The sequence below is a fragment of the Salmo trutta genome, chromosome 7 (assembly GCF_901001165.1).
Source record: "Salmo trutta chromosome 7, fSalTru1.1, whole genome shotgun sequence".
NCBI classification, from domain to species: Eukaryota; Metazoa; Chordata; class Actinopteri; order Salmoniformes; family Salmonidae; genus Salmo; species Salmo trutta.
The window spans coordinates 49,294,098-49,313,975 of NC_042963.1; the positions used below are offsets into that span (position 1 = coordinate 49,294,098).

The 19,878-nt window shown below is 44.9% G+C and overlaps 1 protein-coding gene across 1 annotated transcript in view; it reads right to left on the reverse strand.

The window, feature by feature from the left end:
* Positions 1–2,673: 2,673 nt before the first annotated feature.
* The window catches only part of LOC115197596 (transmembrane protein 263-like), a 42,724-nt gene continuing 25,519 nt past the window's right edge, over positions 2,674–19,878 (reverse strand). The window contains exon 3 of the mRNA XM_029759258.1: positions 2,674–6,649. Coding sequence (XP_029615118.1) covers positions 6,369–6,649 — 281 coding nt within the window. The 3' untranslated portion in view covers positions 2,674–6,368. The remainder of the gene's footprint in view (positions 6,650–19,878) is intronic.

Below are 19,878 nucleotides of genomic sequence, written 5' to 3' on the forward strand. Positions count from 1 at the left end.
ACAGGAGACAGCCACCACAGGAGACAGCCACCACAGGAGACAGCCACAACAGGAGACAGCCACCACAGCAGACAGCCACCACAGGACACAGCCACCACCACAGGAGACAGCCACCACAGCAGACAGCCACCACAGCAGACAGCCACCACAGCAGACAGCCACCACAGCAGCCAGACAGCCACCACAGGAGGCAGCCACCACAGCAGACAGACAGCCACCACAGCAGACAGACAGCCACCACAGCAGACAGACAGCCACCACAGCAGACAGACATCCACCACAGCAGACAGCCAGCCACCACAGCAGACAGCCAGCCACCACAGCAGACAGCCACCACAGCAGACAGCCACCACAGGAGACAGCCACCACAGGAGACAGCCACCACAGCAGACAGCCACCACAGCAGACAGCCAGCCACCACAGCAGACAGCCAGCCACCACAGCAGACAGCCAGCCACCACAGGAGACAGACAGCCACCACAGGAGACAGACAGCCACCACAGGAGACAGACAGCCACCACAGGAGACAGACAGCCACCACAGGAGACAGACAGTCACCACAGCAGACAGCCAGCCAGCCACCACAGCAGACAGCCAGCCACCACAGCAGACAGCCAGCCACCACAGCAGACAGACAGCCACCACAGCAGACAGCCACCACAGCAGACAGACAGCCACCACAGCAGACAGCCACCACAGGAGACAGACAGCCACCACAGGAGACAGATAGCCACCACAGCAGACAGCCAGCCACCACAGCAGACAGCCAGCCAGCCACCACAGCAGACAGCCATCACAGGAGACAGCCAGCCACCACAGCAGACAGACAGCACAGCAGACAGCCACCACAGGATACAGCCACCACAGCAGACAGACAGCCACCACAGCAGACAGCCAGCCACCACAGCAGACAGCCACCACAGGAGACAGCCACCACAGGAGACAGCCACCACAGGAGACAGACAGCCACCACAGCAGACAGACAGCCACCACAGCAGACAGCCACCACAGGAGACAGACAGCCACCACAGGAGACAGATAGCCACCACAGCAGACAGCCAGCCACCACAGCAGACAGCCAGCCAGCCACCACAGCAGACAGCCATCACAGGAGACAGCCAGCCACCACAGCAGACAGACAGCACAGCAGACAGCCACCACAGGATACAGCCACCACAGCAGACAGACAGCCACCACAGCAGACAGCCAGCCACCACAGCAGACAGCCACCACAGGAGACAGCCACCACAGGAGACAGCCACCACAGCAGACAGACAGCCACCACAGCAGACAGACAGCCACCACAGCAGACAGCCACCACAGCAGACAGCCACCACAGGAGACAGACAGCCACCACAGCAGATAGCCACCACAGCAGACAGCCAGCCACCACAGCAGACAGCCAGCGACCACAGCAGACAGCCAGCCACCACAGGAGACAGCCACCACAGGAGACAGCCACCACAGGAGACAGCCACCACAGCAGACAGACAGCCACCACAGCAGACAGACAGCCACCACAGCAGACAGCCACCACAGGAGACAGACAGCCACCACAGGAGACAGATAGCCACCACAGCAGACAGCCAGCCACCACAGCAGACAGCCAGCCAGCCACCACAGCAGACAGCCATCACAGGAGACAGCCAGCCACCACAGCAGACAGACAGCACAGCAGACAGCCACCACAGGATACAGCCACCACAGCAGACAGACAGCCACCACAGCAGACAGCCAGCCACCACAGCAGACAGCCACCACAGGAGACAGCCACCACAGGAGACAGCCACCACAGGAGACAGCCACCACAGCAGACAGACAGCCACCACAGCAGACAGCCAGCCACCACAGCAGACAGCCACCACAGCAGACAGCCACCACAGGAGACAGACAGCCACCACAGGAGACAGACAGCCACCACAGCAGATAGCCACCACAGCAGACAGCCAGCCACCACAGCAGACAGCCAGCGACCACAGCAGACAGCCAGCCACCACAGCAGACAGCCACCACAGGAGACAACCACCACAGCAGACAGCCACCACAGCAGACAGCCACCACAGCAGACACAGACTGACTCCACAGGAGAAGGTAGGTGAGTAGAGGGAGAAGTCAACGAGGTAGCATCACCAGCATTACTATTATCACATAATGCAAAATATTGGAGACTAATATTGGAATATTGGAATATGCATTTTTTCCAATACATGATACCTTCCCATCAGCTGGACCCATAACTTCCTCTGAGGGCAGAGAGAGGGCAGAGAGAGGGCAGAGAGAGAGCAGAGAGAGGGCAGAGAGAGGGTAGAGAGAGAGCAGAGAGAGGGCAGAGAGAGGGCAGAGAGAGGGTAGAGAGAGGGCAGAGAGAGGGCAGAGAGAGGGCAGAGAGAGGGCAGAGAGAGGGCAGAGAGAGGGCAGAGAGAGGGCAGAGAGAGGGCAGAGAGAGGGCAGAGAGAGGGCAGAGAGAGGGCAGAGAGAGGGCAGAGAGAGGGCAGAGGGGTCTCGTGTGGTTCAGTTGGCAGAGCATGGCGCTTGCAACGCCAGGGTTGTGGGTTCGATTCCCACGAGGGGGAAAAAGTACAGAAATGTAACCACTGGATAATCTGCTAAATGACTGAAACATAAAGCAGTATTCTCTTTTTGAGCAACCGAACAAAATGTAACAAATTGCAATTAAAATACAGAGTAGCTTTATTTATAGAAGACAGCATCAGTTTTTGCAAAAATAGTTCTATCATAGACAAAAAACTGCGACCCCAATGACACACTATTCACTATACACTGAGTGTACAAAACATTAGGAACACCAGATCTTTCCATAACATAGACTGACCAGGTGAATCCAGGTGAAAGCTATGATCCCTTATTGATGTCACCTGTTAAATCTACTTCAATCATTATAGATGAAGAGGAGGAGACAGGTTAAAGAAGGATTTGTAAGCGTTGAGACAATTGAGACATGGATTATGTATGTGTGCCATTCAGAGGGTGAATGGGCAAGACAACAGATTTAAGTGCCTTTGAGCGCGGTATTGGTATAGGTGCCAGGCACACCGGATTGAGAGGATTAAAAACTGTGGGAAGAATTGGAGTCAACATGGGCCAGCATCCCTGTGGAACGCTTTTGATACCTTGGAGTGTCCATGCCCCAACGAATTGAGGCTGTTCTGAGGGCAAAAGGGGGCGCAACTCAATATTAGGCAGGTGTTCTTAATGTTTTGTACACTTAGTGTATAGTGCACTATATTTGACCAGGGCCCCATCCCAGTTTATAGTAACAGAGTCTCCAAGACATACATTAACTAGCAGAAGTGTCCCGATGAAAATAGTAAAAAGACAGGACAAGATGAAACAGCATGAAAATGAAATAGGCGAGACTTGTCATAATAATAAACAGCATATTGTGTTCAGGAAGAAGGAAAAACGACCTCTTGAAACATGCGATGCATAATGTGAGGGTGTGGAAATACCATGCCAAGTGTTTTCTCTTTATTTATGTTCAAATAAAAATGTCCTCACAGTGAATGTTCAACTGAAAATGTAAGAAACCAAACCGAAAAGGAGAACAAACAGCACACTGGGAACAGACGTCTCGTTTCGATTTACATGTGGTCAAGTTGTCAAATAATGTGAATTCAACGTGAGATTAACAAAACAATTCACCATGTCATTTGATTTAAGTTAAAAGTTGGCTGGAAAGAAAAATACGAAATTGCTTTACGTTGATGACTTTTTTCAAATCCAATCAGTTTTCTGTGTTGATAACGTCATCACATTGAATTATTTGGTTGAAATGATGTGGAAACAACGTTGATTCAACCAGTATTTGTCCAGTGGGAAGAAATTGGTCATCTACTTTTATTCTCTTATCAGAATGGACAGTAATTCAGGATTACACGTAACAATGTGGAGGTGAATTAGCTAGTCCCAGATCGGTTTAAATCATCTTGTGAACTCAAACAGACTGGGACCAAGGCTAGAAGTGATTGGAATGCATAGAAAGAAAAAACATGTTTGTTTTCAACTGTCACTCCTACTCTGGGAATGTCGGGGTCAACTATCTACCAGTATTTATAAAGATAATGCAGGGATGGACACCTTTGATGGGGGGTGGGGGCCACAACGAATCTGAAATCATCATGAGAGGCTGCAGTGGCTCGCGGGTCTGCGTACCCACATCCATACACACACATGTAGTCAGAGCTACATTTTGTTGTTAGTGGCCCCCATCTTGACAGTGGAGATAATCTATATAGATCTTTTTTTATTATTCATTTCCTGCAATTATACATATTTTGCCATGAGTCATAGAGAAAATGTTGCAGTTTTAAAGCAAGTTTGATGCAATTCTACACTTCTTGCCATGTGGAGTAGAAAAGATTTTGCAATTTTATAACTCATTCCATGCAATTCTACTCATTTTGCTGTGGGGCTGGGAGAAAGATTTGCAGTTTTTAAGCTAATTTCCTGCAATTCTACACATTTTGTTAATACCCATGGGCACCCGCAGTCTGTAATTTGACCATGACTCCTACAAGTTTAGATAGCTGGATAGACTAATTTACCAATCTAAAAAATGTAAATTGACATGGGCTAATTGAGTGACTGTCAGTGACTGACATAAGAGACAAACTGCTGATGCACAACCACATGTAAAAAATGCACCTTGTGTATTCTACTATTCTAACTCTCAACAGTAAGTTGAGACCCCGACTGAGTTCACATATTTAAATGTCTTATTATTTATTAATTTTTCCGTTTTTGGAAATAAATCCCCGGGCCTACAAAAGGGGGGCCGTGGTCCCTGATCGAATGCAAATGTAGGGACATAAACATACATTTGAGTAAAGTACATACAAGTGAATGAAATGGGTTATGTCCCAAATAGCACGTTACTCCCTATACTATACAGTGCACTACTTTGGATTACAGCCTTATGGGTGCTGGTCAAAAGTAGTGCACTATAAAGGGAATAGGGTGCCATTTGAGACGTAGGCATGATGCTTGAAACTTAACAAGGTTCATCATCGTCTTTGATAGGCCATTGTGGAGCGGATTTACAAAATATTTAAATGGACACGGATTTCCTGATTTATCAATAACTCAGCCATCTCTTAATGTTAAGGCCTCCCGAGTGGCGCAGCGGTTTAAGGCATTGCATTGCAGTGCTAGAGGCGTCACTACAGACCCTGGTTCGATTCCAGGCTGTGAATAGGAGTCCCATAGGGCGGCGCACAATTGGCCCAGCGTCGTCCGGGTTTGGCTGGGGTAGGCCGTCATTGTAAATAAGAATTTGTTCTTAACTGAATTTCCAGGTTAAATATATATATATATTTTTTTTTATGTGTGTTTTTTGGTGAAATGGTGCTTTATTTATTTTAACAGCTCAGGACATCTGCTGGTATATGTAACATGTTCGTAAAAATGTCCTTTACACGACTTCTTCTGTCCGTTTCTATGCAATAACACGCTTTGTTGACCACATCTCCAACTCATCAAGCATAAAAAAACACCTCCAGTACAATGAAAATATTTACTGCAAGACTGCTAGGTTCCTCTAACCTTCTTCGTCTGCATCAATAGGAATCATATGCCTATTCTTCACATATATATTTTATAACACATACACTACCGTCCAAAAGTTTGGGGTCACTTAGAAATGTCCCTGTTTTTGAAAAAAAGCTAATGTTTTGTCTATTAAAATAACATCAAATTGTTCAGAAATACAGTGTAGACATGGCTAATGTTGTAAATGACTATTGTAGCATATTCACATACACACATTGTTTGGTGTGTATTCCCCAATCACTGATGTCAAACTGATGAAATGAAGTTGTGTAAAGTACCTTTCACTTTGTTTTAATACTTGGCAATGTAAAGATACCTTTTCATAGTAAAACTGGAAGAATTTAAATAACCTCAAGCTTTTGAGAAATGAGTAGATGTATGCTTGCTGAATCGCTACCAAATTGTTGTGGATGGTGGATTGTCTTCATATTATCATGCCCTTCCCCGCCCAGATCCAGATCAACCAAAAATACATGACATCCCTCTCAAGAGTATCTCGGCAGTAAGTTCAACATTCTGGTCAATTCTTATATCATACCAAATCAACGTTCCCATAATCCTCCTCTGTAATGCTTCCTTAGGGAAGTATTCTGACTTGAGATCCGCAACCTTAACTCAGATTTCCGCGCAAATCGCACACTGACATCAACGAATGATTTACACAGAAATCCCAGTTACTTGTGCCTTTTTCAACTCTGAATGGTTCCCCATAGTAACCAGAAGGAACCTAAACACAGCAGAGAGACAGGGAGACATTTATAAACTATACTGTAGCAATGGGGTGGTAGTTGGGTCTAGGTCTAATCAGACTTGTCCTTTTTCTTTGGTGTAACTTTACTGGCTACAGCAGACCCTACCGCCCCCACTCCTCCCGTCACCATGGAAACGCTGCCCTTGACCAATCCCACGCCGGCGGCCGGCACGCTGGTCACCACCGTCTTGGTGATGTCATAGCTCTTACAGCCCACCCAGGCCACGCCTCCCCATGTCGCTCCGACTGCCCCTCTGGTCATGTTGAAGAGACCACCGGTCACCCTCCAGATGACCCCCGCCTCGGTCTTAGGGTGGTCCTTCTCTCCATCTGCAGGGGGGAGGGGTGGGAGAGAGAAAGAGAGAGGCAGGGAAAGGGAGAGGCAGAGAGAAAGAGAGATATAGATAGAGAAAGAAAGAGAGAGGCAGGGAAAGGGAGAGGGAGAGAGAAAGAGAGATTTAGATAGAGAAAGAAAGAGAGAGGCAGGGAAAGGGAGAGGCAGAGAGAAAGAGAGATATAGATAGAGAAAGAAAGAGAGAGGCAGGGAAAGGGAGAGGGAGAGAGAAAGAGAGATATAGATAGAGAAAGAAAGAGAGAGGCAGGGAAAGGGAGAGGCAGAGAGAAAGAGATTGAGAAAGAAAGACAAAGAGAGCGTAAAAAAAAACATAATTTATAGATTCATCATTTGTGTCTAGGTGCCTGAAAGAAAGTTCCAGGTGAAAGCTTTCCATGAGTTTTCTCAATGGTGTTTATAGCGGTAGACATTAAACTGAGGAAAACAAAGTAGATTAACATTCCAGTCCCTCAGAGGAACAAACAGGACCACTGACTACAATAATGCCAATCCATCAATCCCAAATGGCACCTTATTCCCTACATAGCGGACAACTTTAGACTTGGGCCTAATGAGGCTCTGGTCAAAAGTAGTGCACTATGTAGGGAATAGGGTGCCATTTGGGATGCAAAGGGACGCTGAGAAATGTAAGATTGATTTATTGGAGTTATTGTAGTCAGTGGTCATCCCTAAAGTACAACATCTCAATACGAAGATTAATGTCACATATCTGATATTTATATCTGCATGTAGCCTAGCGGTTAGAGCATTGGGCCAGTAACCGAAAGGTTGCCGTTTCAAATCCCCGAGCCGGCTAAGTGAAAAATCTGTCGATGTGCCCTTGAGCAAGGCACGCAATCCTAATTGCTCCTGTAAGTCGCTCTGCATAAGAGCTTCTGCTAAATGACTCAAATGTGAAATGTACCTAGGGATGGAGGAGCATGTTCTTGTCTGCTCTAAAGCCTCAGGTCCACAAACAAGGTCTACACGAACTGGCTGATGACTCAAGAGTTTATTATTATTATTATCTCTCATTCTGTTAACATCTCCTATTTATGTCATAATATAATTGCTAGGGTTTACCACCTGGTCACTAATAATAGGGACAGTTTTCCTTCACAGTGGAATACAAGCCTGTTTATATAAAAGGCTTATTAGTGGAAACTTGGCTCTACAGCTCGGGGAAAATAAAGGCACATGTAAAATGGGTTATGGTGTTTATGGTCTATGTATGGTCTATGTATGGTCTATGTATGGTCTATGTATGGTCTATGTATGGTGTGTGGCTGTAGTGAACCACAACGCATGGCCATGGTTGTTTTCACTGCTTACAGCTCACAGACTTTCAAAGTGAATGGCACTAAAGTGGTTGTCTGAGTCATAGGCCAAGGCTTTAAAATGTGGCATAAAATATGGACAGAAAAAGCTTTTAAAATAAACTTTATGAGAGAGCAACAGAGAGCGAGAGAGAGAGCGAGAGAGAGAGAGAGAGAGAGAGAGAGCGAGAGTGAGAGTGAGAGAAAGCGAGAGAGAGAGAGAGCGAGAGAGGTCCATGAACTTGTAATGGTACTCTCCAAAGTGTACCACACTAATAAATGTCTAGTGAAGTCATTATCATTCCCTGATTAGTGCATCGTCATTTTTGGGTGAATCTAGTCCATTGGCTGCACTGCGCAGTAAAAAGGCCTTTACGGCCACATCACCCAATCTCCCCATAGCCCAGAAATCATATACCACTCCACCCTAGCAGATAAAGTAGTCCCTGTCACATCTTTGCATGATTTGACACAGTTCTGTTTATTTCCCCCTCTCAATCCAAGCAGAACATTGAGGTGACAGTTCTGTATGTCTTCCAGCTCCATTTCCCCTCCCACCCCCTTTTGGCTTAATAAAACATGCATTAACTAATGTACTGTGGTAACTAGCGAGGGGTGAGTGGGAGAGAGACACTCAGCCAGAGTGAGCTGTTCATGTCATGCCTTTTTACACTGACAATGTCTTTATAAAAAAAACTTAAGATTAGCCCTCCTGCTCCTCCTCCCTTCTTAACAAATAATATTCAATAGGCCTACTATTCAATAGCTACCTGGAATAAGCCTACTACAATAGCATATAGGCCAAATGTTCAATAGCTTCCTATCTACATGAGGTACAGATATAAGGGGATCCTGAGTGGAGCAGCGGTCTAAGGCACTATATCTCAGTGCTAGAGGCGCCACTACAGACCCTGGTTCGATTCCAGGTTGTATCACAACCGGCCGGGATTGGGAGTCCCATAGGGCGGCGCACAATTGGCCCAGCGTCGTCCAGGTTAGGGTTTGGCCGGGGTAGGCCAAGAATTTGTTCTTAACTGACTTGCCTAGTTAAATAAAGGTTACATTTAAAAAATATATATAAAACCAACAGCGTATTAATTTGTAGGCACGACAACAAATTCTGTCTCTTTAAATATATGGGTGTCTGGATTGACGAGAAGCTGTCTTTCAGAAAACATATTGATGAGTTAGTTAAGAAGTTAAGAATGAAATGGGCTTCCTTTATAGGAATCGGGCCTATTGTGAAACAGCGGAAAACAAATCATTCAGTAAACATTCATTACTGCTATTGACTATGGTGATATTGTTTATATGAATACAGGTGCCACTGTATTGAAGCCACTGGACGCAGTTTATCATGGCACACAACGCTTTATTACGGGTGATATGTTCTTTACACATCATCCCTCCTTGAAGTCTCCTAGATCGATGCATTGTACTCTTTTTGTTTCTAAAGCCCTCCAGCATACAGTACACTTCCACCATGCCTTACTTCATTGTTAACCTGCAGATGTATGAGCTACCAGACTCGCTTTCAGGGATCTGGAGATTCCTTCCATCTCCACTGAGTTAGTTAAATCTGCTTTTAGTTTTTTTGCACCTTACTTGTGGAATAATCTCCAAAGCTCTCTAAAATTGGAAGAGTTGGTGCCTCTAGGGTAATTCAGACGGCTGATTGATGACCTTTTTACTAAAGAATGGGTTTGTTTTATATGATTGTGTTGCTTTTCGTGTATTGATGTGTCTGTGTATATTGAGTTGTAAATTGATGTGTGTAGAGAAGGGAGATACCTCATCATTTGCACAACTGAATGCATTCAACTGAAATGTGTCTTCCGCATTTAACCTCTATCAGAGAGGTGCAGGGTGCTGCCTTAATCCACGTCCACAGCATCGGCGCCCGGGGAGCAGTTGTTGTTCAGGGGTTAACTGCCTTGCTTAAGAGCAGAGCGGCAGATTGTTCCAAATTGCCGGCTCGGGGATTCTAACCACCGAGCTTTCGGTTACTGGCCCAACGCTCTTAACCACTAGGCCACATGCCACCCATATAGTGTATATTGATGTGTATGTTTGATACAGGGCTCATCTATAAAAGAGACCTTGGTCTCAGTATGACTCCCTGTCAAGGTAAAAATAATAATACAAATAAACAAATACAAGTGTGTTGGCAGGGCTGTTACCATTATGCTATTTTAGACATCTTTATCTGTGGCTGAAAGAAGCACATCCATACAGCACCTCCTACACGATGTCACCATCTTTACCACGGCAACCTGCGTCTCTGAATGGGGGTAGATCTGTAGTAGCCTGTATTCATAGCCACAGCAGAGGGTTGGTCTGCACCGCAAAGGGCCCTGGTTAAAAGTAACACACTATATAGGAAATAGGGTGCCATTTGGGAAGTGTGCCCTAGATCTCTTTTTTGCTGTCAACCCTCAAACAGAGGCTTCTCATGAACAATACTGGAGGCCAAGACACCAACACCAACTGTCACTAACACTCAGTATCTTCTCATCCCTGAGCTGTGAGCTATAGTGTATATAGGAAAAACTGATCAAAATACACCTTATGGAACAGCGGGGACCGTGAAGAGACACACTCAGGCACAGACACTCAGGCACAGACACACGCATACACATACACATGATAACACACACACACACACGTACACATGGATTTTGCATTGCAGATACGTGGTAGTAGAGTAGTGGCCTGAGGGAAAACAAAGTGTTGCGAAATGTAATATATGTATATAACTGCCTTAATGTTGCTGGACCCAGGGAAGTGTATCTGCTGCCTTGACAGGAACTAATGGGGATCCATAATAAACCCCAGGAAGAGTAGCTGCTGCCTTGGCAGGAACTAATGGGGATCCATAATAAACCCCAGGAAGAGTTGCTGCTGCCTTGGCAGGAACGAATGGGGATCCATAATAAACCCCAGGAAGAGTTGCTGCTGCCTTGGCAGGAACGAATGGGGATCCATAATAAACCCCAGGAAGAGTTGCTGCTGCCTTGGCAGGAACGAATGGGGATCCATAATAAACCCCAGGAAGAGTTGCTGCTGCCTTGGCAGGAACGAATGGGGATCCATAATAAACCCCAGGAAGAGTTGCTGCTGCCTTGGCAGGAACGAATGGGGATCTATAATAAACCCCAGGAAGAGTTGCTGCTGCCTTGGCAGGAACGAATGGGGATCCATAATAAACCCCAGGAAGAGTTGCTGCTGCCTTGGCAGGAACGAATGGGGATTCATATTAAATACAAAAACAATTAGTAGAATGTAACAACCTTACACCTCCTAAGCAACACCATAACGTGCTACATTGTTAAGAGTACAAGGAATTCTGTATGAATTCTCTGGAGATGTACATCATGTTGCCATCAAACACAAAACATCAACAACACTGCGGTTGTCATGTCTATTAATATCTAATATGACTATGGCTCTAAACAGGGCTTCAGACAACACAGATGACACGTTCTGGAACGTCTTCGTATGTACGACAAACTCCCAAAACATTGTTGGGAACAAACTCCCAAAACAGACCAACATTAGCTTGATGTTGGTCTGTAGGAAGTAGAAATAAATTCCCAAAACATTAGCCTGATGTTGGTCTGTAGGAAGTAGATATAAATTCCCAAAACATTAGCCTGATGTTGGTCTGTAGGAAGTAGATATAAATTCCCAAAACATTAGCCTGATGTTGGTCTGTAGGAAGTAGAAATAAATTCCCAAAACATTAGCCTGATGTTGGTCTGTAGGAAGTAGATATAAATTCCCAAAACATTAGCCTGATGTTGGTCTGTAGGAAGTAGACATAAATTCCCAAAACATTAGCCTGATGTTGGTCTGTAGGAAGTAGAAATAAATTCCCAAAACATTAGCCTGATGTTGGTCTGTAGGAAGTAGATATAAATTCCCAAAACATTAGCCTGATGTTGGTCTGTAGGAACACGTATCAGTGGTTTGGGACCTAAAGGTTTTAAGAAGGCAGTATTCAGACCCCTTGACTTTTTCCACATTTTGTTATGTTACAGCCTTATTCTAAAATGGATAAAAAAAAATAAACATCCTCAGCCATCTACACATAATATCCAATAATGACGAAGTGAAAATAGGTTTTTAGAATTTTTTGCAAATGTATTGAAATGTAAAAACAGAAATACCTTATTTACATAAGTATTCAGACCCTTTGCTATGAGACTCGAAATTGAGCTCAGGTGAATCCTGTTTCCATTGATCATCCTTGATATGTTTCTACAATTTGATTGGAGTTCACCTGTGGTAAATTGAATTGATTGGACAAGGTTTGGAAAGGCACACACCTGTCTATATAAGGTCCCACAGTTGACAGTGCATGTCAGAGCAAAAACAAAGCCACAAGGTCGAAGGAATTGTCCGTAGAGGTCCAAGACAGGATTGCGTTGAGGCACAGATCTGGGGAAGGTTACCAAAAAATGTCTGTAGCATTGAAGGTCTCCAAGAACACAGTGGCCTCCATCATTCTTAAATGGAAGAAGTTCGGAACCACCAAGACTCTTCCTAGAGCTGTCCCCCCGGCCAAACTGAGCAATCGGGGGAGAAGGGCCTTGGTCAGGGAGGTGACCAAGAACCCGATGGTCACTCTGACAGAGCTCTTGAGTTCGAGAAGGAAAACCATCTCTGCAGCACTCCACTATTCAGGCCTTTACGGTCACAGCAAATGAACATTCTTATTTCATCAACACTGTCAAGTACAAGTCTATTAAGGCTATAATAATGTAGAAAACAATCGAATGATTAATTATATGTAATTTATAAATGACATAGGGTAAAGAAAACTACGCTTTGACATTCATTTAGTCTCTAAACAGCAGCCTTTCTTTGCATCCTCTACAGTGAGCATGAAACACCATATATACCATGTTCTCTGCTTCTGATTGGTCCATACAACCTAATGTCACGGGCCGATAATAAACCCAGATGCTGATGGAGCCAAATATTCCCTCACCGTCTGTGTTCTGGAACAACCTTTAAAACCATCCTTGTCTGCGTCCCAAACGAATCTCTATTCCCTATTTAATGTACTACTTTTGTCTAAGGTAGTGCACTATATAGGGAATAAGGTGCCATTTGGGATGAAACCCTTGTCTCTTCTTAGTGAGGAACCTCTCTCAGGAGGCCAGTAAATTGCAGAGGTAAGGTATGCCTGCCGTAATGCTTGCCATAAATAATAATCCCATAAAACAAAGACAATGTCTGTGTCCAAAATCGCACCCTATTCCCTATGTAGTGCACTGCTTTTGACCAGGGCTCTACTCAAAAGTAGTGCACTACATAGAGCATTTCCTGATATTAGGGACCAGCCAATCAACCTGTTGAGGGTATCATACCTGTATGGTAGGCTAGTTCAATTCTACCAGGAGAGCAAGCTTTAGCAGCCTGCAGGCTAATTCAGCCTCTGCTGAGTCTGAGGGGATGAGGTTACGTCCCAAATGAAACCCTATTCCCTTTACAGTGTACTACTATTGACCATAGGCCTCATAGGCTCTGCTCAAAAGTAGTCCACTATATAGAAATTAGGGTACCATTTGGGATGCGACGCAAGGAGGAAGAGAATCCAGATACTGCAGTGTGGCGACTCACTGAGTCCCAGACGGTCTATTAGAGACTGACACACACACACACAAGACAATTAGAGACTAGCTTTAATGTGAACCAATGAGCTTTACAGGGAGCTGGGAGCTGCTGCTGCCACGGCATCATCTCTCTCCTCTACTCTGTATGCGTCTGTGTATTTTACAGTGAACCCTGGTGAATAAGAAACCCAGGATACCTCTCCTGTACAATATGCAGATCCTCACTCAGACCATTCCTTCTCCTCCTGCATAGTAACTACCTCATAACATCTTAATGGGAATACTGATTACACAACCAAGAGCTCCACGCTGCTATAACAGACCAGATCTACCTACTGTACCATATCTCTAGCAGATCTTTAGTGTCGTCTTGCCAACTATGTTTTTGGCTATATACCGACAGCAGATGGTATTCATCCTAGGCCTGCATTGTAGCTTAACAAGTTAAATAAAGCTAGAATCCTTAGTTGCTACATACATTTTTTGGACTTATAAATTAATGACATATACCCATTAATTGTTGATGAATATAACTTATAAATGCCTCATGAGCTTAGTTCAACAGTCGTACCCAATCAGAACCCCAAATATAAGCTTGTTTTACTTGTTTGTAAACAATGTCAATGTAAACAAATCACTGTATCGCCTCAAAACATGATTACAACTATAATTTGGATATTGTGGATGGTCAGTCCTCGCATCCATAGTTTATGAATTTAAAAGTGGTTGAATTTCTCCAGGTTCATCAATCAGCTTTTTACCTAAACAGAGGTGGGGTGTCCGCTTTGTTATTGTTTCAACGAAGGATTCTAAATTTAACCAGGACTTTGTGTTTATTTATTTGAGAGCTTTGTGCGAAATACGGCTAGCCTCTCTAAACCTTTAATATCCTTGTGTTTAGGTAAGTATGACTTCACACTTGACCGACCCATAATAAAATCATCAGATCAGCGCGAGTCCTCCACACACTTTTGTTAGATTTTTCCTACTTCTCCAACACAGTTTAGTGATCAAACTATTCTGCATTACACACAGGTTGGGAACTAGAGAATGATATCAATACCATACTGCTCTCTCAATCGATACCTCAGAGTATTTGGGACAAAGTGCAAAGAGGGGAATAAGAGCTGAACCTCTCCCTTAGATCGAATGGAGACAGGCAGGATGGCCTCCGGGTAAAGACAAACCACAGGTCTATGTAAACAAGGAGAGCAGTCGAGACTACCACCACCACCTCAGTGTCTTAGTGGAGGGAGAAAACAGGAAACAAAGATAAACAACATGCCATCTGATAAGGTGTAGCCTGAAAATATTTTTGGTATCTCAGATTGTTCTGGCAATTCTCACATAGAAAGCTAATTGAGAGGAAGGATGTTTGATATGCTTTTTACATTTGTATCACAAACAATTTTTGAGAAAATCATGATGAAGGTGGCCATTTGACTCCATTTTTAGACCTATACATGCCTCCTGTAAGAACCCTGACCCGATTCAGGAGACTAGGCATATGTCACAAGTCACGACATCACAGGAGAGCAGTTTGAACGTAAAAAATATTTTTTATCAAAATGCATTTTTTGGAAGAAATGCCTTCTTGAACATGTGAACTTTCATGTGCCTTAATAACAAACTTGTATGCCATCTATAAATATGATTAAAATTGTTAAATTGCGAGCCTTGTTGGTTAAGCCACATGAAAAGACAGCAACCTTCCCACTAGCCATGATTGGCTGAGATGAGTGGGCTGGACATGCCGAGAGATGAGTTCAGATTGGTCTGCCATATAGAAGGCTTCTGTCTATTTGAGCTGTTTAGTCTGTGTTGGTAAACCTGTCGAACGCGGCTTTTTTTAATGTATCGCGTAATGGAGCTGCATAAGTATTGCTCTCCACTTTCTGGAGGATGGAGTTTTGAAATCAGTGGAATTAGAGTATGATAGCTAAAGAGATGGGAAAACACCTGTTCCCTTATCACATCTTCAAACTAAGGGCATTTCAAATCAAAAATCAAATCAAAGTTTATTTGTCACGTGCGCCGAATACAACAACCTTACAGTGAAATGCTAACTTACAGGCTCTAACCAATAGTGCAAAAAAGGTATTATGTGAACAATAGGTAAGTAAAGAAATAAAAACAACAGTAAAAAGATAGTGACAAATAACAATAGCGAGGCTGTATACAGTAGCAAGGCTGCATACAGGCACCGGTTAGTCGGGCTGATTGAGGTAGTTTATACATGTAGATATGGTTAAAGTGACTATGCATATATGATGAACAGAGAGTAGCAGTAGCGTAAAAGAGGGGTTGGCGGGTGGTGGGTGGAGGGACACAATGTAGATAGCCCGGCTAGCCAATGTGCTTGAGCACTGGTTGGTCGGGCTAATTGAGGTAGTATGTACATGAATGTATAGTTAAAGTGACTATAGTGAGGAAAAAAAGTATTTGATCCCCTGCTGATTTTGTACGTTTGCCCACAGACAAAGAAATGATCAGTCTATAATTTTAATGGTAGGTTTATTTGAACTGTCACGTCCTGACCAGTAAAAAGGCCGTTGTAGTATGGTCAGGGCGTGGCAAGGGGTGTTGTTTTTGTGTGTTTTGGGGTTGGTTTGTTTCATAGGGGTTTGTTCTAGTTGTCATTTTCTATGTTTCATTTTTCCATGTGTGGCCGAGTATGGTTTCCAATCAGAGGCAGGTGTTTTTCGTTGTCTCTGATTGGAAGCCAAACAGGCAGCCTGTTTTATCCTGTGGGTTTGTGGGTGGTTGTTTTCCGTATCATCTGTGCACCTTACGGAACTGTTTTGTCGTATTGTTTATTTTGGTTAAGTGTTCACGTTAATAAAAAAAGATGAGTACTTTACACACTGCGCTGTGACATGAACAGTGAGAGACAGAATAACAACAAAAAGATCCAGAAAAACGCATGTCAAATGTTATAAATTGATCTGCATTTTAATGAGGGAAATAAGTATTTGACCCCCTCTCAATCAGAAAGATTTCTGGCTCCCAGGTGTCTTTTATACAGGTAACGAGCTGAGATTAGGAGCACACTCTTAAAGGGAGTGCTCCTAATCTCAGCTTGTTACCTGTATAAAAGACACCTGTCCACAGAAGCAATCAATCAATCAGATTCCAAACTCTCCACCATGGCCAAGACCAAAGAGCTCTCCAAGGATGTCAGGGACAAGATTGTAGACCTACACAAGGCTGGAATGGGCTACAAGACCATCGCCAAGCAGCTTGGTGAGAAGGTGACAACAGTTGGTGCGAAGGATCTTGTCAATGATCTCAAGGCAGCTGGGACCATAGTCACCAAGAAAACAATTGGTAACACACTACACCGTGAAGGACTGAAATCCTGCAGCGCCCACAAGGTCCCCCTGCTCAAGAAAGTACATATACATGCCCGTCTGAAGTTTGCCAATGAACATCTGAATGATTCAGAAGACAACTGGGTGAAAGTGTTGTGGTCAGATGAGACCAAAATGGAGCTCTTTGGCATCAACTCAACTCGCCGTGTTTGGAGGAGGAGGAATGCTGCCTATGATCCCAAGAACACCATCCCCACCGTCAAACATGGAGGTGGAAACATTATGCTTTGGGAGTGTTTTACTGCTAAGGGACAGGACAACTTCACCGCATCAAAGTGACGATGGACGGGGCCATGTACCATCAAATCTTGGGTGAGAATCTCCTTCCCTCAGCCAGGGCATTGAAAATGGGTCGGGGATGGGTATTCCAGCATGACAATGACCCAAAACACACGGCCAAGGCAACAAAGGAGTGGCTCAAGAAGAAGCACATTAAGGTCCTGGAGTGGCCTAGCCAGTCTCCAGACCTTAATCCCATAGAAAATCTGTGGAGGGAGCTGAAGGTTCGAGTTGCCAAACGTCAGCCTCGAAACCTTAATGACTTGGAGAAGATCTGCAAAGAGAAATGGGACACAATCCGTCCTGAGATGTGTGCAAACCTGGTGGCCAACTACAAGAAACATCTGACATCTGTGATTGCCAACAAGGGATTTGCCACCAAGTACTAAGTCATGTTTTGCAGAGGGGTCAAATACATATTTCCCTCATTAAAATGCTAATCATTTTATAACATTTTTGACATGCGTTTTTCTGGATATTTTTGTTGTTATTCTGTCTCTCACTGTTCAAATAAACCAACCATTAAAATTATAGACTGATCATTTCTTTGTCAGTGGGCAAACGTACAAAATCAGCAGGGGATCAAATACTTTTTTCCCTCACTGTATGCATATATGATAAACAGAGAGTAGCAGCAGCGTAAAAGAGGGGTTGGGGGGACACAATGCAGATAGTCCGGGAAGCCATTTGATTACCTGTTCAGGAGTCTTATGGCTTGGGGGTAAAAATTGTTGAGAAGCCTTTTTGTCCTAGACTTGCCACTCCGGTACCGCTTGACTGGGGTGGCTGGGGTCTTTGACAATTTTTAGGGCTTTCCTCTGACACAGCCTGGTGTAGAGGTCCTGGATGGCAGGTTGCTTAGCCCCAGTGATGTACTGGGCCGTACTCACTACCCTCTGTAGTACCTTGTGGTCGGAGGCCGAGCAATTGCCGTACCAGGCAGTGATGCAACCAGTCAGGATGCTCTCGATGTTGCAGCTGTAGAGCCTTTGGAGGATCTCAGGATCCATGCCAAATCTTTATAGTTTCCTGAGGGGGAATAGGTTTTTTCGTACCCTCTTCACGACTGTCTTGGTGTGTTTGGACCATTCTAGTTTGTTGGTGATGTGGACACCAAGGAACTTGAAGCTCTCAACCTGTTCCACTACAGCCCCGTCGATGAGAATGGGGGCGTGCTCGGTCCTCCTTTTCCTGTAGTCCACAATCATCTCCTTAGTCTTGGCTACGTTGAGGGATAGGTTGTCATTCTGGCACCACCCGGCCAGGTCTCTGGCCTCCTCCCTATAGGCTGTCTCGTCGTTGTCGGTGATCAGGCCTACCACTGTTGTGTCATCTGCAAACTTAATGATGGTGTTGGAGTCGTGCCTGGCTATGCAGTCGTTGGTGAACAGGGAGTACATGAGAGGACTGAGCACGCACCCCTGGGGGCTCCAGTGTTGAGGATCAGCATGGCAGATGTATTGCTATCTTCCCTCACCACCTGAGGGCGGCCCGTCAGGAAGTCCAGGATCCAGTTGCAGAGGGAGATGTTTAGTCCCAGGATCCTTAGCTTAGTGATGAGCTTTGAGGGACTATGGTGTTGAACGCTGAGCTGTAGTCAATTAATAGCATTCTCACATATGTGTTCCTATTGTCCAGGTGGGAAAGGGCAGTGTGGAGTGCAATAGAGATTGCATCTGTGGATCTGTTTGGGCAGTATGCAAATTGAGCGGGTCTAGGGTTTCTGGGATAATGATATTGATGTGAGCCATTACCAGCCTTTCAAAGCACTTCATGGCTACGGATGTGAGTGCTACGGGTGTGTAGTCATTTAGGCAGGTTGCCTTTGTGTTCTTGGGCACAGGGACTATGGTGGTCTGCTTGAAATATGTTGGCATTACAGACTTAATCAGGACATGTTGAAAATGTCAGTGAAGACACCTGCCAGTTGGTCAGCACATGCCCAGAGCACACGTCCTGGTAATCCGTCTGGCCCCGCAGCCTTGTGAATGTTGACCTGTTTAAAGATCTTACTCACGTTGGCCACAGAGAGCGTGATCACACAGTCGTCCGGAACAGCTGATGCTCTCATGCATGCCTCAGTGTTGCTTGCCTCGAAGCGAGCATAGAAGTGGTTTAGCTCGTCTGGTAAGCTTGTGACACTGGGCAGCTCTCGGCTGTGCTTCCCTTTGTAGTCTGTAATAGTTTGCAAGCCCTGCCACATAAGACGAGCGTCGGAGTCAGTGTAGTATGATTCAATCTTAGCCGTGTATTGACGCTTTGCCTGTTTGATGGTTCGTCGCAGGGCATAGCAGGATTTCTTATAAGCTTCCGGGTTAGAGTCCCGCACCATGAAAGTGGCAGCTCTACCCTTTAGCTCAGTGCGAATGTTGCCTGTAATCCATGGCTTCTGGTTGGGGTATGTACGTACAGTCACTGTGGGGACGACGTCCTCAATGCACTTATTGATAAAGCCAGTGACGGATGTGGTGTACTCCTCAATGCTATCGGAAGAATCCCGGAACATGTAACAGTCTGTGATAGCAAAACAGTCCTGTAGTTTAGCATCTGCTTCATCTGACCACTTTTTTATAGACCGAGTCAATGGTGCTTCCTGCTTTAATTTTTGCTTGTAAGCAGGAATCAAGAGGATAGAGTT